Below are 26,088 nucleotides of genomic sequence, written 5' to 3'. Positions count from 1 at the left end.
ACGCAGTGGAGAAGCAAGAAACTTTGTCTCAAACATGGTGGAAAGAAAGGACCTATCTCCATGTGAGGTCATCCTCTGACCTCCACACATGTGTGTTGTAGCATGCACAAACCTATACTGACACAAACATGTAATTATATGTTCATTCATACACACAATGGGCTGTGCCTTACTGATCCCATCATGCATCTGTGGTGCTGTTAACCCGAAATTGCATTCAGTATATTCAGTCTGCTGTGCATCGTAGTGTATGCTTAGACTAGCTTGCTTGTGTTTTGATTTTTTGTTTTTGTTTTTGTTTTTATACAGCATAATCTTTATAAGGGACAGAAGACCACATTGTATTCAGTTTAGTAGAGCCCAGATTCTGGTGCTCTTGCTCACAGTCCTCAGAGACACTTCAGGCTTTGCCACTTAGCGCATTCTCCAGGGCCTGGCTACCTCATCAGCACTCAGAGACATATTCTTCTCTTGGCCAAAAGTGTACTGGGTCCAGAGCTTGGGCCTTACCTCTGAACATTCGTGGATTAGAAGGGGCAGGCCAAGGTATGCCTTCTTCAGCTCCACATGATGGAGCTGGGTGAAATCCCTGACACCCTGGCTGCCCAGTGAACACTGACTGGTTGAAGTGGATGTAGATCTCATGCAGCCTCAGCTTTGTGCTGATGAAGGGAAGAACCACATATAGGAAAGGGTTGTGATGCATTGTGTAGTTGTTCTTCCTCTACCTTGTTCTCTCTCTCTCCCCCTCTCCCTCCCTCTCCTCCTCCTTTCCCCCACCCCCTTTGTAGTTGTTGGTTGTTTTGGGATTTTGTTTGCTTGACACAGGGTCTCATTATGTAGCCCTGGCTGGCCTAGAACTTGCTATGTAGACCAGGCTAGCCTCAATCCCAGAGAAATCTGCCCGTTTCTCTCTCCCAGGTGCTGGAATTAAAGACAGACATCACCATGACTGTTGCTGCCTTCTTTCTTTCTCTCTTGCTCCTTTCTTCCTTTTGATTTTTTTTTTTTTTTTTTTTTGGTTTTTGGAGATAGGTTTCTCTGTGTAGCCTTGGCTGTCTTGGAACTCACTCTATAGACCAGGCTGAACTCAAACTCATAGAGATCCATCTGCCTTTGCCTCCCGAGTGCTGGGATTAAAGGCGTGTGCCACTACTGCCCAAGCGCTGCTGCTTTTTTAAGACAAGGGTCTTACTATGTGGCACAGGGTGACCTCGAACTCTTGATCCTCCTGCCTCTCTTTCTGGTATACTGGGATTACAGGCATGCACTATAATGCCAAGCTAAAAACATTTAGGGATGAGGTGATGCTCATGAAGTGTTTCCTGGGATAGAAGAAGGACCTGAGTGTGATCTCTAGTGCTCATGTAAAAGCTGGGTCCATACCAACCAGGCATTATAGCACACACTTGCAGTTCCTGTACTGGGGGAGGCAGACAGGAGGGTTCTGAGCTTGTTCTTCACTGAGCTCCCCTTCTTTGAGAGAGCTTTGTTCATCAAATAAGGTGGAAAACAATGAAAACACCCACAGTTGACTTCTCCACCTATGCACACACCTGCACCTGCACACATGGACGGACACACACATACACCTACATATACACTGTTTGTGTTTTGTGACATGATTCATGTACCCTGGGCTGTCCTGAAACTGCCTACGTGGCTGACTGACCTTGAACTCATCTTCCTCCTGATTCTGCTGCCTGTTTCCTGTGTGCCCATCTTCAAAAAAAAAAAAAAGGCATTACTCCAGGTGTTGGTGGTGCACGCTTTTAATCCCAGCACTTGGGAGGCAGAGGCAGCCAGATATCTGTGAATTCCGGGCCAGCCTAGTCTACAGAGTTAGTTCTAGGACAGGCTCAAAGGCTACAGAGAAACCCTGTCTCGAAAAACAAAACAAAATAAAACAAGTCATTGCAAGGATTGTATGTGGGTTTAGGTTTTATACCTATTTTATATAACCCATTTGAGTAAATTTTTACATATATATTAACTATAGATGCCAGCTCAGCTCTTAGCATTTGAATTTACACTTGGTCCAGAACACTTGTTCTGAAGTCTTCTCTGTTGTTTTGGAGTTGAACACGTGTGTGTGAGTTTACGTACAGGCTGAGTTCTAGTGCTTTATCATTCTGTCTTCATGCCAGTGCTCCATTGTGTTGCTCACTGTTCTTTAGAACAGCTCTCAACTTTGGCTGAGTGTCAGGTGCCTTAGTGGGTTGATGTTAAGTTCTCTGACCTTGAATTGTCCTGTGGTCTTCGGGACCTCTTGATTTCCTCCATAAAAGCCTGAGATCTGACTGATTGTTGGAGAGCTGTCATATGGTCTGCCATCACTGACCTCTAAACAACACTGGTGATTACTATTTTTTTTTTTTTTTTTTGCTTCTGAGAAAGCCTCATATGTACACACACACAGCTACACACAAATATATATTTTGTATATAATTTGTATAAATATATACACATATATATTTGTATATTTGTATATCTCAAGGGTGCCTCAACCTTGTAATCCTTCATTCTGGACCATACCCCTCTGAACATGCCTGATCTCAAATTCCATCTGCCTTCTCTAGCCACTGGGAATTATAGACATTTTCTGTGATGCCTAGCTTCCATTTCTTTTGAATGATATTTTTGTTTGCTATTACTTGTATAGTTTTCATTGTTCAGGTTTTCAGGTTTTTTTAAACATACTTTTGTAGACTTATTCTTTTTTTAAAAAAATATTTATTTAAGCCGGGCGGTGGTGGCGCACGCCTTTAATCCTAGCACTTGGGAGGCAGAGACAGGTGGATCTCTGTGAGTTGAGGCTAGTCTGGTCTACAAGAGCTAGTTCCAGGACAGGAACCAAAAAAAAAAAAAAAAAAAAAAAAAAACTACGGAGAAACCCTGTCTCGAAAAAAAAATTATTTATTATGTAAATAATGTTCTTTCTTTGTGTATGCCTGCTGGCCAGAAGAGGGCACCAGACCCCATTACCGATGGTTGTGAGCCACCATGTGGTTGCTGGGAATTGAACTCAGGACCTCTAGGAAGAGAGGCAATGCTCTTAACCTCTGAGCCATCTCTCCAGTCCCTTGTAGACTTTTTCTTCGCATTTAGTACTTTTATGCTGTTATAAATAGCATTTTATTTTTTAAGTTTAATTAATTTACTTTAATTACTTACTAATTTATTTATTTCTTATTTTTGGTTTTTTGGTTCTCTGTGTATCCCTGACTGGCCTGGAATTTGCTCTGTAGACCAGACTGGCCTGGAAGTCACAGAGATCTGCCTGCCTCTGCCTCCCGAGTGCTGAGATTAAAGGTGTGTGCCACCACTGCCTGGCAACTGGACACACCTTTAATTTACAGGTAAATTACTAGCTGTGAGAAAGAAGCTTGGAAGTGTTTTGGTTTTGAGACAGGGTATCACTGTGTCCTGAAACTCACTATGTAGACGAGGATGTCCTTGGGATTAAAGCATGTGCCAACATGCCTGGCTGAAAGTTATAGTGATGCTTTTTGAAGTTTTTGTTTGTTGGTTGGTTTGGATTTTTGAGACAGGGGTTCTCTGTAGCTTTGGAGCCTGTTCTGGAACTAGCTCTTGAAGCCCAGGCTGGCCTCGAACTCACAGAGATCCGCCTGCCTCTGCCTCCGGAGTGCTGGGATTAAAGGCGTGCGCCACCACCGCCCAGCTGTTTGTTTTTTGAGACAGAGACATGGTTTCTTTGTGTAGCCCTGACTGCTCTTGAACTTACAGAGATCCACCTACTTCTGCCTGCCAAGTGCTGGGAATAAAGGCATGTGCCACCACCACCCAGCCTGATATTACTTTGATTGTTGATTGTCAGTTCATTTGTAGCCTTCTTGTTGGTTCTGAGCTGTGGGACACTGGTGGTGTGATTCCAACAAGCTGTCTCATTCATTGGTTTGCCTTTGACAGGTACTGGAAGCACAGAGGAGGCACCAGAAGGAGAAGTCTGGCATCATACCTACCTCGCCAACGCCCTACACTTATAACAAGGTAAGGGAGCAGGTGGTCTCCTTCCCGCTGTGGACTTCGTGACTCTGTGAGGTGTTGTGATGCAGCGGCAGCTGATCTGATGAGGTCATGAAGTAAGGCTCTCACTTGTTTAGTGTGTGCAGCAGGAGCCAGAAGCTGTAGCCCCGTACAGACACTGACGACAGTGAGGTTAACTTTCATTTTAGGAGGAAAGGCCATTTTTGAAAAACTGAAACTTTAAGAGCACTCTGGTCATTTATGTATGGCACTATTCCTTGGTGTTTCATAAAATAACATCTTGATTAAAGCAGTTGCCTAATTTGAACAGGGTCTTCTATGCAGAGCAAGAAGTATGGCACTATTCCTTGGCGCTGTCTTTAACTACAGCCACATACCAGCGCTTCTTGAATGGGTTGCCGAGTAGATTTTTAAAAGTGTGCTTTTTGGGCACTTGAAACTAGCTCCGGGTGACAGGGGCGTCTAGGGTCACTGCTGTGGATCCACACACTCCAGCTTTGTGGCTTCATATAGGCCACTGAGCTGCACACTGAACAGGAGCTTTCGGGACTGAGTTTGCAGTCCACTAGCCTAGCCAGAAAATGACAGGTTCCGTGAGATACCCTTCTCAAGGGAATAATGCCAGACATGATGGAGCAGGACCCTGGGTAGCCTCTGGTTTCACATGCATAAGGCATAGGCGTGTGCATCCTCCTACAGTTGCACACAAGCATGCATCATACACAGAGTTCAGCAAAGCGTTGATGCTGAATGCTCACTGGCAGATCCCTTGACCTCCTGTACATGTTGCGTGATGGAGCTTGCATGGTGTGTGACTGCAGGACAGGACAGGTGACTGCAGGCCCAAATCCACCCGAGCCCGTGCAGAGTGCTGACAGAGGCCCCAAACTGACTGCCTGTACAGTCTTCCACCAAGAGGCTTTCCAGAGTCATTTTAGAAATAAATTTGGCTCCTAGCATTGTTACAGCCTCCATATCTCTGAAGAGTAAGTAGTGAGGAATTCAAGGAAATGTGAAACATGCCTTCAGGTCTCACACCTGACTACTGAGTGTTAGGAGAGAAACTTCTCATTTGGGCTTTTTATTTGGCTGGAGAACTTTCTCTGCTCTCTCATTGCTTACCATAGTCTCTCATTTGCATAGTATTTTTTTTTTCAATTCAAATAGAAATTTCTTATGAGAATAGAGTAGAACACAGTTGTCATGTGTGACTAACAGCAAATGCTTTTAGGCCTCCAAATTTTGTTACACTGCTTTGGCCTTTTCAAAATGGCTTATGCCGCATGTGCCTTAGCTGCTGCAGTCAGCTTTCTCCTGCTCCATCTGGATTGAACACAGTACATGGTCCAGTGTGAGCTGGCTTAGCTCTCTGCTTCTCTGCTCTAGGCTGTCTCATGTGCATGTGATATATGCAATGTTGGTGGCTCTCAGAGACAGCAAGAGACTCTTAGTCTCTAAAATGTCCTCAGCTGCCACTGTCCTTGGTTATATTAGCTTGTATGTGTGGGTCTGCACACACCTGGACTGTAGTTGGAGGCTCTTCTCTGATTGGAGTGATTCCTTTCTATTTTGCTTTCAGAGCTGTGACTTGTGGTCCCTAGGGGTGATCATCTATGTGATGCTATGTGGATATCCTCCTTTTTATTCCAAACACCACAGTCGGACTATCCCAAAGGATATGCGGAGAAAGATCATGACGGGAAGTTTTGAGTTTCCAGAAGAAGAGTGGAGCCAGATCTCAGAGATGGCCAAAGATGTTGTGAGGAAGTGAGTCCCTGGGCTGCTGAAAGGGTGGTTAGGGAGCCCTGGGGGGATGCAGGGCAAAGAGAAGTCCTTTGTCATCGTGTAGGCATCTTCTGTTAAGAGTTCTCCTTATAGTCGGATGGTGGTGGCACACACCTTTAATTCCAGCAGTTGGGAGGCAGAGGTAGGAGGATCTCTGTGAGTTTGAGGCCAGCCTGGTCTACAGAGTGAGGCCCTGACTTGAAAAACCACCCCCCTCCCCTGTCCCTTTTTTTTTGGTCTCAAGATTGTGAACAGGGTTGCTGTGTTAAATTCAGGACCCTAAGTGGTCAGCTCCTGCTGTGCCCTTCTACCTTACCCCACCTTATCTTCTGTTTGTCATGTTTTGTTTGCTTTTTTTTTTTTTTTTTTGGTCTTGTTTTGTTTTGAAATAGGATCTTATTCTAGCTCTCGCTGGCCTAGAACTCACTTTGTAGTTGAGGCAGGCCTGAGCCTGAGATCTGTGGCAACCCTCCTGCCTTAGTTTCTTGAGTGTTGGGATTACAAGTGTGCACCTCCATGCCCTGTTGTGTCTTTCTTGTATATAAGCCAGCCATCAGGGATGGATGTGATGCTAGGACTTTAACTGGGATCCCAGGTGACACTGACCTTTGGCGTTTCATTTCTTTACACTGTTGAAGTGTGTGGTGTTAGGCTTAGGGCCACTCCCAGCCTATTCTGCCAGGTGGTTGCTCTGAAAGTATTAAACTGAGGATTCATAAGAATTAGGGATATCAGGGGCTGGAGTGATGGCTTGGTGGTTAAGAGCACTGACTGTTGTTGTAGAGATAGTTTCTTAGTACCAACATGGTGGCTCCTAACTGCCTGGAACTTCAGTTCCATGGGGCTTAGTGCTCTCTCTGGCCTACTCAGCACTGCACACATGACACTTGCGTACAGATAACATGCAGGCAGACACTCAAATATAACATAAAAATGAATATTGGAAAGAATTAGGTGGGCAGTGGTTGGTGGCTCAAGCCTTTTATTCCCAGCACTCAGGAGGCAGAGACAAGAGGATTTCTGTGAGTTCAAGGCCAGACTGGTCTACCAATTGAATTCCAAGATAACCAGAGCAACATAAACGCCCTCTTGGAAAACCAAAAAGAAAAAAAGAATAGGGCTAGTGACAGTGCATGAGAAGGAGCCAGTGCAGACTGTGGGTAGCAGAGCTGAACTTTCGAGTACTCTTCTTGCTACCCGTGTGGAAAATGCAGCTCTGCCCACCTGATCGGTTTCTCATGGGTTAAGAGAAAGGGAAGCATGAAAGGGGACATGCTTGAGGATTGTCCTACTGACAACAGTCTCTTCCAAAAGTGAGCTTGTGCCAGGCATGCTGATGCCTGCATGTAAGACCAACACTTGGAAGACTGAGACAGGAGAATCATGAATTCAGTGCCAACCTGGCCTATGTAGACCATGTAGTGGTTTAGGGAGTCTGCTGCAAAGAGGGACTAGTTCCTAAACTGTATAAAGGACTTTGTATGATGTTGAAGGCAGGGTTTGACTTCTCACCTGTCTATATGCTGCTTTCCTGCTGTATGCTCAGCTTTGTAGTAAACCTTGGTCTTCATGATGGCTCTCTGCCTCTTGTGTGTGTAGGTGTATGTACAGGTCAGAGGTCAGTCTTTAGTGTCATTTTTCAGGCCTTCATCCATATTTTTGACAAGGGATGTAAGCTTGTCCTGACTCAGACATGAGAATGAGGGCTATGTAGTTAGAAGAGGTGATCATGCTGCAGAGAGCCCAAGGCTGTGCTGGGGTAAGCTAGGTGTTGTGTTGTCTTAGCCTGGATGAGTGGGGGGCCATGAAGTATGACCTAACGCAGGAGAAGGTGCTGTGTGATGGTCTGTTGGAGTTGTTGACTATCTGTGAATAAGAAAGGTCCAGGTCCGGGGGCTGAAGAGATGGCTCAGTGGTTAAGAGCTCTGGCTGGTCTTCCAGAGGTCCTGAGTTCGATTCCCAGCAACCACATGGTGGCTGACAACCATCTGTAATGAGATTGGTGCCCTCCTCTGGCGTGCGGGCATACATAGAGGCAGAATGTTGTATACATAATAAATAAATAAATAAATCTTTAAAAAAAAAAAGGAAAAAAAGAAAGGTCCAGGTCCAATGTCTACCTTGATGGGATCTCCTTTTATCTTAGATAACAGCCTGGTTCAAAACTGCAAGGCCCTCAGCTAATTTACAGTCCTGGAGACCTCAGAGTGGGGATTAAATACAGCAGGATGTATAGGCTTGTTGGTTTATCTACTGAGTCTTGTGAGGTGGACTATCTGAAGGGTTTTTTTTTTTTGTTGTTTATTTGTCTGTTTGATTTTTGGAGACAGGGTTCCTCTGTGTGGCTTTGGAGACTGTCCTGGGTGGCCTTGAACTCACAGAGATCCACCGCCTCTGCCTCCCTAGTGCTGGGATTAAAGGCGTGCGCCACCACACCTGGTTTTGAAGTATTTTTGAATAAAACTTCTGGTGTTCCTTTCAATCTGTTGCCCAGGAGAGTACATGGGACTTCTAGTACTCTGTACCTTCTGCCTTGCTGCTAGATGTCCCAGGCCTGCAGCAGTTGATAGACAGTCAAAAGAAGACAAGGTTATTTGGAATCCAGCCCAAGAACTTCCTTTGTTTCTTTTGAGGATATCTATGCATGTTGTGTGTTGGTATGTTTTCTCTACAGGCTCCTAAAGGTCAAACCGGAGGAAAGACTCACCATTGAGGGAGTGCTGGACCATCCCTGGCTCAACTCCACAGAGGCCCTGGATAATGTCCTGCCCTCTGCTCAGCTGATGATGGATAAGGTTCTGAGTGAGACTTATTTTGTTGCCTGAAAAGACAGTGTGAGAAAGGGCTACTGAATATAGGACTTAAAGGGAAACAGGAAAGCTTGTTTTCTCCTATTTCCTGAAAATAGAACAGGCCCCAAGGACTATCCTTTGCACTTGCTGTGTGGGTTTGATGGCACAGGACATAAAAGGTCCTTTCCCCCAAGATGTTTATGTCAGGTCGTTGGAAAGGCAAGCAAATGAAATGTGAGTATTTTAGAAACAGATCTTGCATGCTGTGGGAATTCAGAAGTTGGCATCTCTGAGGGTGTGTGCTGCCTAGGATGAAGGCAAAGAGCCTCACACTTACTGGCTGCCTTCTATCTTGAGGAACATTAAAATCTGCGTGTGCCACCATGTGCATCCAGGTGCCTCTGGAGGCCAGAAGAGAGCATCAGATCTTGATCTGGAGCCATAGGTTGTTGTGAGCCACCTGCTGTGAGTGCAGGGGAACTGAACTTGAGTCCTCTGTAAGAACAGTGCGTTTCTAACTGCTGAGCCATCTCTCTAGCACCTTTAGTACTTCTTACTGAAGAAGGCTAGCTGGTAGGTGGCCTATGTGTGGTCTGCTGGTCCCTGCTGATCCAGGGGAGGGAGAATCCTCTGCCTGATTAAAAAAAAAATTGTATGGATCTTCTTTGTCTTGAATTGGCTTTTAAGTTGTTAAGTAACAAATGTGGAAACAAGCGAACAAAGCTAGGCACAGCAGCACAGCACTCCTGGCACACACTCGGGAGCTTAAGTTGGTAAATCACACGAATTTGAGAGTTCAAGATGAACTTGGGCAACACAGCCAAAAAGAATATATATATATATTTTAAATCCAGAAGGTCAGGGTAACTGATGATAGCATTTACATGCAGGCAGTGGTTGCAGGAATCCAGCAGGCTCATGCTGAGCAGCTGGCCAACATGAGGATCCAGGACCTCAAAGTTAGCCTCAAACCCCTACACTCCGTGAACAACCCCATCCTGAGAAAGAGGAAGTTACTTGGGTAAGTGAGCTTATTTCTTTGATCTTCTTTATGATAGGCATGGTTGAGTGCCAGGGGTCTGCTCTCTTTCTGCAGAGGGAAGACAGTATAAGTGCCTCAGAAGTTGGACATACTCTATTAGTTCCTTTTTTTTTGAACGTTCTGGTATCTTGAGCTGGGTTCTGAGGTCTTACCTTACTATTATCTTTCCCCACACTTGTAAAGCACCAAGCCAAAGGATGGTATTTATATACACGACCATGAGAATGGAGCTGAGGATTCAAATGTTGCCTTGGAAAAGCTTCGAGATGTCATTGCCCAGTGTATCCTCCCCCAGGCTGGTAAAGGTCATGCCACTTACTAATGTTCTGCATGTGTGTGTCTGTGTGCCTGAGACAAGAGGAGCGAATAATTTGTGGTGGTCTGTTTGTGTCTTACATTAAGTACATTATATAAATGAGTCTACATCTACTAGGAGGTATAAACAGTGCTAACTGCAGACACATGGTAAGTTTGTGTCTTTGGTCTTCAGTGAACTTCTTGTTTAGTCTGTCTGCTAATGCCAGGTGTGGCATGTGATTTGTGTTGTCTGAGCTTCACAAGGAAGGCACAAAGTAGAGAGTAAAGGATGGAAATGTGGACTAGGTCTAGATTAAAGGCCATCAACGCCATTTCCAGAGCCTTTATACTGCAGCACTGTATCTGTGAGGATAAGGACACTGCATGGGCTCACAACCAGCCCTGCTGCAGCTTCCGTCCTTGGACTTCACTGGCCTTTTTACAGGAGAGAGCCTCCCTGTCCAGATGGCTATGATGTGAGTGGCTCTTCTCATATTGAGTAAGGCTTCATGTTCGTTGGGGTCAGAAAAAGTTGGATTAACCCGTCTTCCTAAATCATTTGCCATTTAAGAGTCTGGGAACATGCCTGAGTATTTTGAAGCGAGGGATGAGTGTAGGAAGAGGGCAGAACTCACAGACTTGTTACTTCTTCCCTTTTGGCTAGTTGTTTTTTGGGGTTTTTTTTCTTTTTCTTTTTTTTTTTCTGTTTGTTTGTTTGGTTGGTTGGTTTTTCGAGACAGGGTTTCTCTGTAGCTTTGGAGCCTGTCCTGGAACTAGCTCTTGTAGACCAGGCTGGCCTGGAACTCCCAGAGATCCATCTGTCTCTGACTCCAGAGGGCTGGGATTAAGGGTGTGTGCCACCACTGCCTGACTGTTTGGAGGTGGAGGAGGGCTAGGTGTTTTTGTTCAGAAACGCCTCTCACATTTCTCTTGGGTTGTCAGAACACGTGTGTGAAGATGCACACTTAGAAGAGCTCAGTGACAAGAGGGTCAGCCTGGCACACCAGGACCCGCAGGAAGCCAGCAGATTATACATTTTGTCTTACTTTTCTCACCTAGTTGGGCCTCATGCCCTTCCATTTATGACACTAAAATCCCATGATGCTACTTAAAATCGAAACTTCCTCCATTCTTGCCCATAGGAGAGAATGAAGACGAGAGATTGAATGAAGTAATGCAGGAAGCCTGGAAGTACAACCGGGAGTGCAAGCTCCTGCGGGATGCTCTGCAGAGCTTCAGCTGGAACGGTAAGCCAGCCCCTGGCATTTAGACACCGATGGTCTCGCTGAGGCCAGAGCCAGGTGAGGATGATGTGTGACGAGAAGGGGCTCTGGGAGGCAGGCTCTACTTTACCTGCCCAGGCATCTCTGGTGTCTGCTCTGTGCATTTGGTTTCCAAGTGCAAGTGCATCGTGTGTTATAAAATGAACACTGGAGAGCTCTCTCAAATAGTTCTTGAGGAGAGAAAAAAAAAGACAAAAGTGAAAGCAGATTCTCTTTTTTTTTTTTTTTTTGGGGTTTTTCGAGACAGGGTTTCTCTGTGGTTTTGGAGCCTGTCCTGGAACTAGCTCTTGTAGACCAGGCTGGCCTCGAACTCCCAGAGATCCACCTGCCTCTGCCTCCCGAGTGCTGGGATTAAAGGCGAGCGCCACCACCGCCCGGCTGCGAAAGCAGATTCTTAACCCCACATTCCTGGGCTGTTCACTAGGTGATCAAGGAACAGCAGCACACAGTTGGGGAATACCAGAAAATTCCCCTAACCGGCTGTTAAACTCAGAGTCATTTGACTGAGGAGAAAGGTTGGCAGGTCTGCCACTGGGCAACCTTCTTCCCACTAAAACAAGGTGGAAAGGAGAGGTGCCTTTTTCCTACTCGGCTCAGCTCTCAGCAGCTTGTGGTGACATCTGCCAAGAAGACTGCCAAGAGCTGCCGCAGTGCCGTCAGAAAGGGGAGGCATGTGCTTTGACTCTATTCCTCTGCCTGTGTCCTCAGTGGGCCTGGCTGCTCCACACCTGAAGAGAGTCTAAGACAGGGACCTGTACAGAGTGTGTGCTGGGTGCCAGCAGCAGTCCAGGAGAACTGCAGTGCTCTCCATCTAGCCTCCATTCAAAGGCTATTCCAACCCTGACGCTTAGTTCTATAGGCTGCGGGGGGGGGGGGGGGGGGGGGGGGGGGGGGGGGGGGGGGGGGGGGGATGTTGTTTGATTTTATGTGTTGTGTGTGGATGTGGACATTCGCGCTAGTGTCTGCACAGTTCACAAGGGAAGTCAGAGTGCCTGGAGCTGCAGTTAATGGTGAAGCCACATGTGGGTGCTGGAAACTGAACCTGTGTCCTCTGCAAGAACAGCAAGTGCTCTTAACCTCCTGCCCAAAGTTTTGTATTTTATGTAAACAAAATCAGACAGATCTATGTTCTTTTGTCTCTGGCTTCTTTTTTGTCAGTATTGTTTTTGTGTGTTCCATTCACATTCTCATGAATATACTGTCCACTCACCACTGAGTGGACACGTCGTTTGTTTTGAGGTTCTAATAAACAAGGAAAGGTTGTTGGGAATACTTTTCTATGTCCTGATGAACAGCTTGGCTTTGTTTTGTTTTTCGAAACAGGGTTTCTGTGTGTAACAGCCCTGGCTGTTCTGGAACTTGCTCTGTAGAACTCACAGAAATCTGTCTGCCTCTGCCTTCCCAAGTGCTGGGATTAAAGGCGTGCACCACCCCACCCAGCTTCTAGGCAGTTTTCTAGCTTGGGTATGAGTGCCTTGTTGGAAGGCGTCAGTGATCTCTGGTTTTGTGGCATGTGGAACTGCTCACTTGCTGCTTGAAAGCAGAGGCTCCGAGCTGCTTTTGAACAGTGTGGTGAACTCTGGCTGGTGAGGTTGTTTGAGTTGGAAAACTGACCTCATTCTTTCTTGAGTTTCAGGTCGTGGATTCACAGATAAAGTAGACCGACTGAAGCTGGCAGAGGTTGTGAAGCAAGTGATCGAAGAGCAGACTATTCCCCATGAGCCCCAATAGTAAAACTTCAAACTGTTTTTAACAATTGGAAAAAATATTCCTTAATGTAAAAAGTAATTTTTATGTAAATTAATAAATCATAATTTCATTTCCTTGTTGCTTAATGTTGCTGTTTAGATTTAGTGTCAGAGTTTCCTAACAGTTAACTGTTTTCCTTTAAAACAAAAAGCTCAGTTCCTATACTATTGACATAGGATAGTCGAGTCTTGTAGTATAAGACGACACTGTCAAGAAAGACGGGTATAGTCACAATAAAGTGTTAGCAACGATTTGTCAGAGGCAGGTAGAAGAGCTGCGCCAGTCTCTGCTCAGTCTCTGTTGCTTCAAGCACTGTGGAGCCTTGCTCCATTTGCTTTGACTGTTGCTCACTGGTCTTAGGTAGATTAATTCTAGTGCTGACCTGTTTTTATGAATCAAGTATTTCTGTCCTCCCCTGCTCCCCTGGCTTCTCTCTGGCATGATTTTACTGAAAAACGTCAGAGGGTCCAATCTTGTTTGGTTATTTTTCTCTTGTGGCTTTCCATAAGTAGTTGTTCTGCCTGGATTTACTTGCATCCTCCTGGCTGTGTTTATTTTCTTCAGTATCCTTCGATCTCAGGTGGCATAATTAAGCAGCTTTGGTTTCTTACTTACTGTGTATGTAGGCACAGCCAACCCCTCTCATAGTGTTTGGTTTTTTAGAGCTGTTTCTGGTGACTGCCTTTACCTGCACACATAAGAGCTCACAGGTAGGACGAGTCTTCTGTCTCAGTTGTTCAATTTTGTTTCCTCCTCTTCAGTCAAAGTGGATTTCATGGAATTTGTTACTTTCTAGCTCCTGAGTGTTGTCACTGTTCTCGGGGGCTATGTGATAAAAATCGCAGTGTCCTTGGAGCCTGCTGTGGGAGGAAAGGCTCAGTGCTCTTGGGTGAGCAGAGGTACTGTGGTGAGAAGTGGGGGCACTGTCGAGGATAGCAAGACCTCGGGGCTAAGCAACAGAGAAAAGCCATTTTAAGCAAAATTTTTGGCCAGAAAGATGTAGCTGAGAATTGACATAGGGGCCTGTTCTCCAGTGAACATGTTCTAGATCATCGGGGAGACTGCTTGCTTTCCAGCACACCTGTCCTGGGGCAGGAATCCAGTGTGCCCGTGGGGGTAGAGGTTGTTGGTCTTGTCTTTAGAGGAACTTGTTGGCACACCAACTCTGCCATTCATCTTAGAAATTCATCAGCTGGGTATCTTGTAAAAGCTTAGGATGTTCTTCCCCTTCCACCGGTGTGGTGAACTGTAGAGACATGATTGGCAAGGACATGGATCTTGATGGTTGCTTTTGTCTGACCATGGCTTACCAGTGTTATAGCAGCTTCAGATTGACTTCACCTTGTGCAATAATGAAATCCGTACCTATGTTTGTCCAAACGAGAACCACATTGGATGTCTGTAAAAACCATGAAGATGCCCAACCCTGGACAAAATTCTCCCAAACACTCTGCATCAGAGCTGAGTTTTCTTTGTATATTCCTAGGCCAATAGTAAATTATGTTTTAACATGAGTCAGTCTTGCTAATAATACAAAATCTACACCTAGCTGGAAGTTAAACTTTATCTTCCTGGTAATTTACTGCCTGCCTACCACTGATGTCTGTGGAAACAACAGCTGCCAGGCGATGAGCTGTAGTCTCGAGTTTGCTACATGGCCACTGACCCTGCTCATTAAGGCCATTGCTTGTTACTCAGATGGAGAGTGTCTTACCACAGTTACTTCTGCTCACTGGACAGAAGTGTCTTTCTGGCTCACACAGTGTGGCCTTAGGAACATGCATCTCCAAGATGGGTTCATTTACTTATTTTGGGTTTTTCAAGACAAGGTTTCTTTGTGTAACGATCCAAGCTATCCTAGAACTCGCTTTGTAGACCAGGCTGACCTAGAACGAATAGTGATCTGCCTGCTTCTGCCTCGTGAATGTTGGGATTATAGGCTCGTACCACCACTACCCAGCAGAAATTTTTTGAAACAGCTACTGGCTGAATGATGTCACCATAAGGATTCCTTTTATTTTAAAGAGTTTTTTTTTTATATTTATTTATTATGTATACAGTTTTCTGCTTGTATATATTGTATCTTCTGCCTGCAGGTCAGAAGAGGGCACCAGATCTCATTATAGATGGTTATGGATGGTTGCTGGGAATTGAACTCACAGGACCTTTGTAAGAACAGTCAGTGCTCTTAACCTCTGAGCTATCTCTCCAGCCGGAGAGTTATGTTCTTTATACATTTGAGAATGAACAAGTTGAAAGAATAGACTATCGTTGTTAAAGAAGTCAAAAGATTTTATTCAGATCTTGTGCATCAGGATGTATGTGTATATTGAAGAAAACGTGTTTCAATTTGAGAACTGGAAAATTGGATATTATCATTTCATATTTTTAAATTTAAAAAGAAGACTGTTATTCCATTATTGGTCCTTGGTTTACCATTGAGCTGCCCTAACCTTTCTTATGTTTGTTAGTTATGCACAGGGAAGCAGTGGGGGACTTTGGCATTCCAGGACAATACTCTGAAGAGAAGACGGTCCACACAGCTGAGGACCCACTTCCTTTCCAGTCATTTCTCAGATGCATGCATAGAGCCAGTGCGGCTCCCTGCTGGAGCCTGAGGCCACCTGACAGTAGCCAAGCATCCCTGGCTGATTACATGCTTAGCTTTTTGTTTTTGTTTTTGTTGTTGTTGTTTTGTTCAGACAAGGTCTTGGTTTATATTCTTGGTGCCTTGCCTTTATTCCCAGCACTCTGGAGGCAGGGGCAGGTGGATCCCTGTGAGTTCAAGGCCAGCCTGGTCTACAAGAGCTAGTTCCCGAACAGGCTCCAAAGCTACAGAGAAACCCTGTCTCGAAAAACCAAAACAAACAAACAAACAAAAAAAAAAACCAACTCATGCAGAGACCAGGCTGGCTGTAAACTTGCCATCTTCCTGTCTCTGCCTCCTAAATATTGAGATTATAGGAGTGTACCACCTTGCTGAAACAAGCAGGGCATTTCTCCATTTCCAAGTGTTACATAGTTAATCCTTGTATGTTTAATGTTGTAAATATTTGACTTATAATTTAACATTATTTTTATGCCATGTAGAAGATGCAGTTTTATTTTAATCTTAGAATATGCAGGAGAATGAAGAAATGGGGGGCAGGAACATAGCTTCTATTTTCTTCTAAACGTATAGTGTTAAATATACCAAGAGCATTAACATGAAACTAAAGCCTGGAATTGGCAGACAGGATAAGCCACTGTAGTCAGAGACAAGTATGGGAATTTAAGGGTTCTTCCAGAGCTTGTTTCCATTTTCTTCGTTGTTGAAACTAGTGTCACCAGTCTGTTTTACCATTTTATTTTTATGGTGAGGCCATTGGGAGGATTAGCTTAGGTTCCAGGCTCTAATGTACCTCTGTGGAAAACATCTAACACTGATGCCTTAGAAGTACTCCATAGAGAAGGAGTGTGTTTGACGTAGATACAAAATGTCAGAACTCACTGGGTACACAGAGAAGACGAGGGGAAGCAGAACCCCCAGATACTGTTCCCTTGAATGACAGGAGTAAGGCAGACCAGCCCTGAGTAAGCATGACCACCATGAGGATGAGAACAGACAGAACAGCAGAGAACTCTGCATTGTTCAGAGAACCCCAAGAAGCTTTGTCCCCTCCCCCACAGCATTGCCAGAATGTTGGGCCCAAAAGAAGGAGCAGGTTACCAGATGTTGTGTCCACAGCCTGGGGAGGAGGAAGATGATCTGACTTAGAGAACTGGGTCACTGCTCTACAGGGCTCACCTCCATGAACGACAAAGGAACGTAAGCAACACGGAAGGAGTCCCTGTGCTGTCCGGAACCACGGAGGCCCAGGAGAGAAGGAACAGAGAGACAGTTTGAAGGCTGCAGGATTCAAGATGGGCAGTACCCCATGAGGGACAAGCACAGATGTGGATTGCTAAGTCAGTGAGAAACCTGCCTATTAGGAAGGGCTGCCACTGATGGACATACATCCTACACTATCAACGGTTTCTTTGGGCCATGTCAGTGGCAGCATCAGTGAGAGGGATTGCCTCCATTCTGTCTTCTCTACAGATAACACAAGTGGCCTTAGAGACAGCTAAGATAATATCACACATTTGGGCTGCCCACCAGCTGAACTTGGCTGTGAGACTAGTGCCAGGCCACCCGTCTGTCAAAGCAGGGCTCCTGGTGCTGTTAATTCTGTTAATTTTTCTTCCAAGTACGTTCTGTGACATAGGATCTGTATATTACTCTTCCTATGAAACGGTCATCCCCAAGAGACTGCCAGTCAAGGGGAGTGAAGATCCCGGAGGAAGGGTGTCCTACATGCTGTTGATGCAGGGCCGGCAGCAGCTGCTTCACCTGGAGGTAAAGGGAGACCACTCTGCCAGTAACTTCCCAGTCTACAGTTACCACAATGGCGTCCTGGGGCAAGAAATGCCTCTCCTCTCACAGGACTGCCACTATGAAGGTTACATGGAAGGGGTGCCAGGCTCCTTTGTCTCTGTCAACATCTGCTCAGGCCTCAGGGGCATCCTGATCAAGGAGGAAACATCCTACAGCATCGAGCCTGTGCTCTCCTCCAAAGAGTTCGAACACACCCTGTACACTGTGGCACATCAGCCTCGCGTCTCCTGCAGTGTCATTCCCAAAGACAGCCCAGGGGACACTGGGCAGCAGCAGAGGAGCAGGAGACCCGATGACCCACGGGAGCTGTCTGACTTGTGGTCACACACCAAGTACGTGGAGATGTTCGTCGTGGTCAACCACCAGCGGTTCCAGATGTGGAGCAGCAACATCACCGAGACGGTCCGGGCAGTAGTGGACATCATTGCTCTGGCCAACAGCTTCACTAGGGGACTAAACACAGAGATGGTGCTGGTGGGCGTGGAAGTCTGGTCAGAGGGGGACCTGATAGAGGCCCCGGTGGACCTGCAGGCTACACTGAGGAATTTCAACCGCTGGAGACAGGAGGAGCTCCTGGGCCGTGTCAGGCATGATGTGGCACACTTGATCGTCGGGCATCACCCAGGAGAGAACGAGGGCCAGGCGTTTCTCGATGGTGCCTGTTCTGGTGGGTTTGCAGCGGCTGTGGAGGCCTTCCATCATGAAGATGTCCTGCTGTTTGCGGCGCTCGTGGCCCACGAGCTGGGGCACAACCTGGGAATCCAGCACGACCACCCAGCCTGCGCCTGTGACCCTAAGCACTTCTGCCTCATGCACGAGGATATCACCAAGGACAGTGGCTTCAGCAACTGCAGCGCTGACGACTTCTACCGTTTCCTCCATGACCACAGAGGGGCCTGCCTGCTTGACAGGCCTTGGCACCAAAGCCGCAAGCGCAGAGCTGCCCGTTGTGGAAACGGTGTGGTGGAGGAGTCAGAAGAGTGTGACTGTGGTTCTGCTTGTGACAGTCACCCATGCTGTGAGCCAACGTGTACACTGAAGGACGGTGCAGAGTGCAGTGATGGCCTCTGCTGCTACAATTGTAACTTCAGAAAGAAAGGGGCCTTGTGTCGTCCTGTTGAGGATGTGTGTGACCTCCCCGAGTTCTGTGATGGCCATTCCCAAGAATGCCCTGTAAACAGCTACAAGCAGGATGGCACGCTGTGTGACAGGATTTATTACTGCTCTGGGGGTTGGTGTAGGAATCCTGATAAGCAATGCACAAAGATCTATGGGTATCCTGCAAGATCCGCCCCTGACGACTGTTATATTTTAATGAACACCAAAGGGAACCGGTTTGGAAACTGTGGCCATCCCAGCACTGCTAACTCAGGATACGAAACGTGTTCTGATGAGGATATATTTTGTGGCAAACTGGTATGTACTGATGTTAGTTACTTGCCACAAGTCAGACCCCTGCACACTCTCCTCCAGGTTCCTTATGGAGATGACTGGTGCTGGAGCATGGATGCCTATAACGCTACTGATGTTCCAGATTTTGGAGATGTGCAGAATGGTACTTACTGTGCCCCTAACAAAGTCTGCATGGAGTCCTTGTGCACTGACCACACGGTGCTCCAGTACGACTGTGAACCAGAGGAAATGTGTCACGGAAAAGGAGTGTGCAACAATCTCAGGCACTGTCATTGTGATGATGGTTTTGCTCCTCCCGACTGCAACAGCCCAGGAAATGGGGGCAGTGTGGACAGTGGTCCTGTTGGTAAGCCAGCTGATCGAAACTTGAGTTTATTTACAATTTTCGGACAAGAGAAGCCTAAGGTGGAAGAAGATGAAGATGTAAACATGGAAGTGGTGCTGTTTGTGGTCCCTATATTTCTTGTCCTTTTACTGTGTTGTCTGATGCTGATCGCTTACCTCTGGTCTGAAGTACTAGAAGTAGTATCTCCAGAGAGTTCATCATTTTCTTCAACAGAATCCTCAGAAGCAGCACCTCCTCGGGGGGCTCCACCCCCCAGGAAGTATTATTGAAGATCTTCTCATGGTCGCTGCTATCAACGTCTTTTATCTGCAGGGCAGTTTTGACTGGTTTTCAGGGTGGACTGCATCTGCACTGTTTAGTGTAATGTGTTATCACCTCAGTAACAACTGCGATTACATCGTGAGTGCTTTCATGGGAACTGAATGTTATAACTTGCCCTGTCGGCTGCTGTTGATAAAGTAGAAGTGGTTTTAAATAAATATAAATAATAAGGTCTTTTCCCCCTTCAGATGATGCATCACTCCAGACTAGTCATCCTCATAATGGGATCTTCAGCTTTCAGGCTTTTTGGACAAGGCCAGACCTCAGGTGCCCAGTAAGTGCTTGGCACAGTAGTCGGCCTCAGCACAGTCCGAGCTCATAATAGCAACATTTAATTTTTCTATTTGATTTCTCAGTTTTTCTATTGAATTTGATTTTTAAAAATATTTATTTATTATGTATACAATATTCTGTCTGTGTGTATGTCTGCTGGCCAGAAGAGGGCACCAGACCCCATTACAGATGGTTGTGAGCCACCATGTGGTTGCTGGGAATTGAACTCATGACCTTTTGGAAGAGCAGGCAATCCTCTTAACCACTGAGCCATCTCTCTAGCCCCTTGAATTTGATTTTTAAAAGATTTATTAGCTGTGTAGTAGTGGAGCACACCTTTAATCCCAGCACTTGGGAGAAAGAGGCAGGCGGATCTCTGAGTTTGCGGCCACCCTAGTCTACAAAGTGAGTTCCAGAATAGTTAGGGCTACACACAGAAACCCTGTCTCAAAAAACGAAACAAAACAAAATAATGCCTGCATATGAGCATGTGTGCAAGTTGTGTGCCTAGTACCCAAGGAGGCCAGAAGAAGATAGTGTTGGTTCCTGTGGAACTAGAGTCAGACAGTGTGAGCTGTCATGTAAGTATTAGGGCCCTCTGCACGGCCAGCAGGTTCTGGAACTCCTGAGCATCTCTCCAGCTGCAGCTTGGCATCTAATGTCCTGTGACATCTGACAACACTGCCTGGTCTTCAGTATGGAGGTGGTCTCCTGTTAGAGCCAGCAGAAAAGCTCGGCTCATTCCTTATGACATGACAGTCAATGCTGTTATCTCCCTAGCTCCCAGGAAACAGGCAGAAAGAGCAAGTAGTGAGTACTGCACACCCAAGTTTAACCCAGCAGCCACATTCCATGCCCCACGAGCCTTTCCCATCAGTGAAAAGGAAGAACAATGGGTGAGTCTGTAAGTGTCCACGCCATCCCTTTCTCACGCAGATGCTGAACTCTCAAGAACCTCGTGCACAGTGCAGTCAGTATGCGGCTGTCTAAACTCTATCCACTATAAATCAATAGTATTCTTGCCTAGCACACACAGTCCTCAATCAGCTATGGTATCTCTTGCCTGTAACCTCAGCACTAGGAGGCTGAGGCAGAAGAATTGCCATAAATGCAAGCCCAGCCTGGACTATAGAGTAAAACCCTTATAATAAAAAGTTCTAATTCATTGTGTAGTTCTAGAACTATATCAAGTCTTGCTTTGTTTTGTAAGTGGAAGATGCTGGCCCTCAGGATGACAGCAGTTAGATGCTAGAATCTAGGTCCTAGCAGCCATTTTCAACCATTTATGAAGAAGCAACAAAATAACTTTAAGGTGACCTTGTTCCAGGCCACACCCTCTGCCTAGAGCCATCATGCAGATGAGCTGGCACAGAAGAACACTATGGGGTTGTGTCCGGGGGACAACCCAGCAGTCTTTGGGGGCCACACTTTCCCAACTGTCCATTCCTTTCCTCAGCTCTTGTCAGAGCAGTGGTGACACCAGAGCAGGTGGCCTGCTATGTGCAGCGTCAGTGCTGGAGCGGGAGGGGGGCTAGGGGCTAGGGCAGGCCAGCTGTGCTTGCCACGGGGATGTTAGAGAGTTAGGACAGCCCCACTCCCCAGACAGCAGGAGACGAGCTATGCTAGAATCTGGTCTCAGGGTCTCTGTCTCTCCCTCTTTCTGTCTGTCTCTGTCTGCCTCACCCCTGCCTCTCTCTCAGAATATAAAACAATGTCTTCACTCTCCTTTCATGCAAACACCATTGCACAGCCCCTCACTGCCTTGTCAGGTCTCTCTGTGAGTCCTCAAGTGTCTCCTTCAAGGTTCAGATCAGTGGCCTCTAATAAATAATTTTACTGAGATCCAGTCCACCTGCACATGCTATCAGCTATACATCCAGAATGTGGTGTCTTTTCAGCACCCCGAACCTTCCAGTGCTGGGCAGCTCAGCATCAGCACCCATGGGCAATTGCAGAGGACATGAATTGATCTCTGCTTCTGCCTTGTAGTCAGTGTGGCTCTTAAATGGAAATGAGATCACCAGTGAACTTTTAGATGTCACTGATGGATCCATAAAGAGGCCTAGATTGCTTGTGTGACCTGTCATGTGCTTGTAAGCTCCAGTGGAATGATCTGGATTAGGGGGAACCTTATAAGCCCATCGGTGGAGCTTTTTCATGACTTTTTAAAAAAAAAATGTTAATGGGTGTTTTGCCTGCATAATATCTGTGCATCACATCTGCCTATGCCTGGTGTCTGCAGAGCCCAGAAGAGGGGGTTAGATTCCTTGGAATTGGGGTTAAAAACCACCCTATGGGTGCTGAGAATTGAACCTGGATCTTCTACAAGAGCAATCAGTGCTCTTAACCACCCAGCCATCTTTCTAGCCTTAAATGACAACTTTTTAAATTTTTTGTTTGTTTCTTGAAACAAAGTCTCTTATGCAGCCCAGCTGTTCTGAAACTCGCCACTATATAGACCAGGCTGGCCTTGAACTCTTAGAAATTCACCTGCCTCTGGTCTCTAAGTGCCAGGACTAAAGGTGTGCACCACCATGCTAGGCTTGCTCTCTGAGACAATGTTTCATGTAACCTAGGATCACCTTGGACCTGGAATAGAGATGAGACTGGCCTAGAACTTTTGACCCATCTCTTGAGTGCTGGGAATACAGATGTGCACCACCGCCCAGTTAAATAAGTGTTCTTAAAAATGTCTGTCTTCTGCAGGCCTTTAATCCCATTGCACTCAGGAGGCAAAGGCAGGCAGATCTCTGTGAGTTTGAGGCCACCTTGGTCTTCGGAGGGAGTTCCAGGACAGCCAAAAACCAACAACAAAGGGTGCCTATATTCATTAGTCCCTTGGGAGATGTAGAGAAAATCACGTATCTCAAAAAGTAAGGCTAATAGCCAATACTGAGAATTAGAAATACCCATAATGTTTGCAGAGTATGGGGTATCAGGTTGAAATAGTTTATCACATTCTAGTAAGATTTACACTCTGCCATCTCACGAGCTGGGATTTCCCTCCCAGATACATCTGTCTTCCAGAGACCATGTACATTTGTCGTGCACATCATTAGTAATATCCAAAACGTTGCTTATAGTATTGCCCAGACTAGAAGGGGTGGCCAGGGAGTGAGTTGTAAGGGACTACTAGATTAGCACAGAGAGGACAGAAATGAGCCAGGGTTTCATGTGGTAACATGATGACAACTTAGAATGTGAATAAAGAAGCTAAATGTAGATTTTATACATGTGCTTGTATAAAATCCAGAAAGGCAAATGAAATGATGTTATTATATATCTAGAAAGCAAAATTACCAATGTGGAAAAAACACCATACAAAGAGCATGGTTGTGCATAGTGGGGAAGGTTCAGACATTCAGTAGTCTATGGGTATGGGTTCTGAAGACCTTACAATGGTAAGTATTGGGTGAAACTGGTGGCTAAATAGTTCTATCTTACTCCTTCCCTCAAATCTACACATCTTCAAAATGTACTGTACCATTTGGGAAACACTAAGGCCCGACCCAGTACCCTGCAGATTGAGGACCACTGCTGTCATGGCTAGCACCCTTGGGTCCCATCTGCTTTCTTACTTGAACTTCTCTAACCCACAGCCTTGAGACCTCAGCTACTAGAGAGTGAAGCCAGACTTCACACACTTCCATCCTTTCTCATTGGTCCCTTAGGAAGTCCCAGGTACACCCTGCAGCTCCAGGGCTGTGGCTACTTGTGTTGCCAGCCTCAGGAGAACCTGTTTCACCAAGAGAACTAAGGGACTCTCTCCAACCTGACATTAGGACTGTGGCTGCTGATGCCACTTGTCCTACAACACGCCCAGTGTTATGTGTGCTTGTCCTCAAGGCGGTACACAGTACATGCTGCTACTCTAGTACCATCTGCATATAGCTTGTGTACACTAGGGAAGGGCTTCCTGATACTAACTGCTCGTGCAAAAAATTCCAGGCCCAGCCGGCGGTGGTGGCGCACGCCTTTAATCCCAGCACTCGGGAGGCAGAGGCAGGCGGATCTCTGTGAGTTCGAGACCAGCCTGGTCTACAAGAGCTAGTTCCAGGACAGGCTCCAAAACCACAGAGAAACCCTGTCTCGAAAAACCAAAAAAAAAAAAAAAAAAAAAATTCCAGACCCAGCCTAGCTTGTCTCTCAGGATAAGAAGGTTCCAATCTGCATCCTGTAGCCCCAGGATCATGAATACCAATGACACAGGCTTTAGTTACATCAGTACTGTTCTGTGTAACTTAGGCACATTGCTATCTATGTCTTATAGCTCCAAGACTTCAATTACTAAAGTTATATGCTTCAATACTACATGCACTCACAGGACAGGAGAGATTTTCATAGATTTGAGACCCAGACTTCGGTACCAAAACTCTGAGTATGTAAGATTTTCCCTTGGTAACAGCCAGTAGCTTTAGCACTACAACCCCTTGACTATCTGTAGTCATCCTCCAAAGGATCTAGTGGAGGTTCTCTTTGTCACACACAACCTCGAGCTTGCAATTCCTGGCACTACACCCTATATTAATTGTGCCCATCCCAGGGGAGCTTGAGAAGAGTCTCTCCTTCCTGTGGAGTAGCAGAACAGTTCTACTTCGTGTGTTTTGACTTATAGATCATGCCTACATGTGTCACGGATGTTAGCCTTACCTCTGTCCTGAACAAACTGTCTCCCTCTGGTACCACTGAGGTAGCACTCACCATGAAACCAAGTGCCATCCATACTCAACTGCAGAGAGGGAAGACACCAAGCTGCATAATTCATAATCGCTAGTCTCCAGGTTCTCACTCACTCCTGACTATAATGGTATTTTATTTGTGTTTTAATAAATAAAGCTTGCCAGAAGATCAGAGTGCACAGCTAAGTCACTAGAGGCTGGGAGTGGTGGATTTAAAGTCACTCTGGGCTACAGGAGATTGAATCTGTCTAAAAGAAAAATAGAATTCACACAAAGGTGCTCCCAGTACTTGGTAGTCACATGCCTGTAACCCCAATAGCACTAGGGAGGTGGAGACAGGAGGGATATGGTTGGGCAGAGAGGTATATAAAGCAGGAGGAGACAAGAGCTCTTTGCAGCTTGAGGTTTGGTGGAGAGCATTGCAGTCTGCAGTCACACTGAAGACAGGACTGCCCCCTTTGTTTTAGCCTTGGTAGAGGTAAGAACTCTCCAGTGACTTGGCTGCTTTGCTTTTCTGATCTTCAACTTGAACCCCAATATCTGTCTCTGGGTATTTGTTAGTTGTGCTATATCTGGTGCCCAACTTTTGGAATACAAACCAACATAGGCCGAGCTACATGTAGACAGAGTCCCCACCCTACCAGGTAGGCTTCTCTTTATTCTTTCCTGGTGGGCTTTCTCTGAACCCCGTTCTTGGGCTTCTGCCAAATTAGGTAGCTGCCTTAAAATCCAATCAGGCTTTTACTGTTCTATGCAGCAGCAATAAGCCTCACATCTTCATCATCACTGGCATCAGATTTGGGGAGAAAACTGGGAATTCTTTAAAGGAGGAATTTAATTAAAATGGAGTTTTTACCCCACATAAAATTGGGAACACAATTTGACAGAGATAGTTATGTCTTTGAAGCCGGGTGGCGGTGGTGCACACCTTTAATCCCAGCACTCGGGAGGCAGAGATAGGCAGATCTCTGTGAGTTCGAGGCCAGCCTGGTCTTCAAGAGCTAGTTCCAGGACAGGAACCAAAAGCTACGGAGAAACCCTGTCTCGAAAAATCCAAAAAAGAAAAAAAGAAAAAGAGCTAGTTCCAGGAGAGGCTCCAAAGCCACAGAGAAACCCTGTCACAAAAAAGAAAGAAAAAAGAAAGAAAGTTAGGTCTTTGTATGATTATATAATGTATAATTTAAAAATGGAACCTCTACATGAAGAGATAATCAACTTAACCAGGAGTGACGTAGGATTTATTATCATTTTGATAATCCTTGTTGTCGTTTTGATAATTCTTTATCTCTTAAAAAGTTGTTTGGTTCAACTGCCAAGATACAAGCCTTAGAAAAACTTAATAAAACAGATCATAGAGATATTCAGATCCAGACAGAGAAATTTAATGAAGAACCATTTTCAGCATTGCATTATAAAGTTAGGGAGGAAGAGCCTAAGGTTTTCAAACAACCAACCTTAACATATCCAGTAACCTTACAGGAATTGCCAAATGATAAAGGTTCTGTAAGAGCTGATTGGACTCTTATGGCAATGTTAGATTTAAGGAGATTCAAGGAAGCAATAGTCTCATATGATATGCATTCACCTTTTGTGAAACAAATATTAAACTCATGGTCACTTTGCAATAAAATTATCCCTAAAGACTGGATAGCTTTGATTAAAGTGTTTTAGAACCTAGCCCAC

General features: G+C 45.7%; 2 protein-coding genes across 7 annotated transcripts in view; both read left to right on the top strand.

Moving 5' to 3' along the window:
* The window catches only part of Mapkapk5 (MAPK activated protein kinase 5), a 29,091-nt gene extending 16,061 nt beyond the window's left edge, over window positions 1-13,030 (top strand). For 5 of the 6 annotated variants that reach the window (XM_050158989.1, XM_050158983.1, XM_050158987.1 and 2 more), the window contains 7 exons: window positions 3,931-4,011; window positions 5,588-5,775; window positions 8,468-8,588; window positions 9,476-9,606; window positions 9,811-9,932; window positions 11,067-11,171; window positions 12,844-13,030. In XM_050158989.1, coding sequence (XP_050014946.1) covers window positions 3,931-4,011; window positions 5,588-5,775; window positions 8,468-8,588; window positions 9,476-9,606; window positions 9,811-9,932; window positions 11,067-11,171; window positions 12,844-12,938 — 843 coding nt within the window. In that variant the 3' untranslated portion in view covers window positions 12,939-13,030. The remainder of the gene's footprint in view (window positions 1-3,930; window positions 4,012-5,587; window positions 5,776-8,467; window positions 8,589-9,475; window positions 9,607-9,810; window positions 9,933-11,066; window positions 11,172-12,843) is intronic. The other variant, XM_050158985.1, reaches the window with a different exon arrangement.
* A 31-nt stretch (window positions 13,031-13,061) lies between these two features.
* LOC126511671 (disintegrin and metalloproteinase domain-containing protein 1a-like) lies at window positions 13,062-25,555 on the top strand. Its single transcript, XM_050158982.1, has one exon. It carries the CDS (start codon window positions 16,984-16,986, stop codon window positions 19,399-19,401), a length of 2,418 nt encoding a protein of 805 aa, XP_050014939.1. The 5' UTR covers window positions 13,062-16,983; the 3' UTR covers window positions 19,402-25,555.
* Window positions 25,556-26,088: the final 533 nt, after the last annotated feature.

Source organism: Alexandromys fortis, unplaced genomic scaffold (assembly GCF_014885135.2).
Source record: "Alexandromys fortis isolate MF-2015 unplaced genomic scaffold, M_Fortis_MF-2015_v1.1 scaffold_90, whole genome shotgun sequence".
Classification (NCBI taxonomy): Eukaryota; Metazoa; Chordata; class Mammalia; order Rodentia; family Cricetidae; genus Alexandromys; species Alexandromys fortis.
The sequence above is the reverse complement of the archived record's forward strand: the minus strand, read 5'-3'. Positions and strand labels throughout refer to the sequence as shown.

Bases quoted from the DNA above. Each gene is read 5' to 3' on its own strand.
- LOC126511671 (XM_050158982.1), top strand. From the start codon at position 16,984: ATGTCAGTGGCAGCATCAGTGAGAGGGATTGCCTCCATTCTGTCTTCT.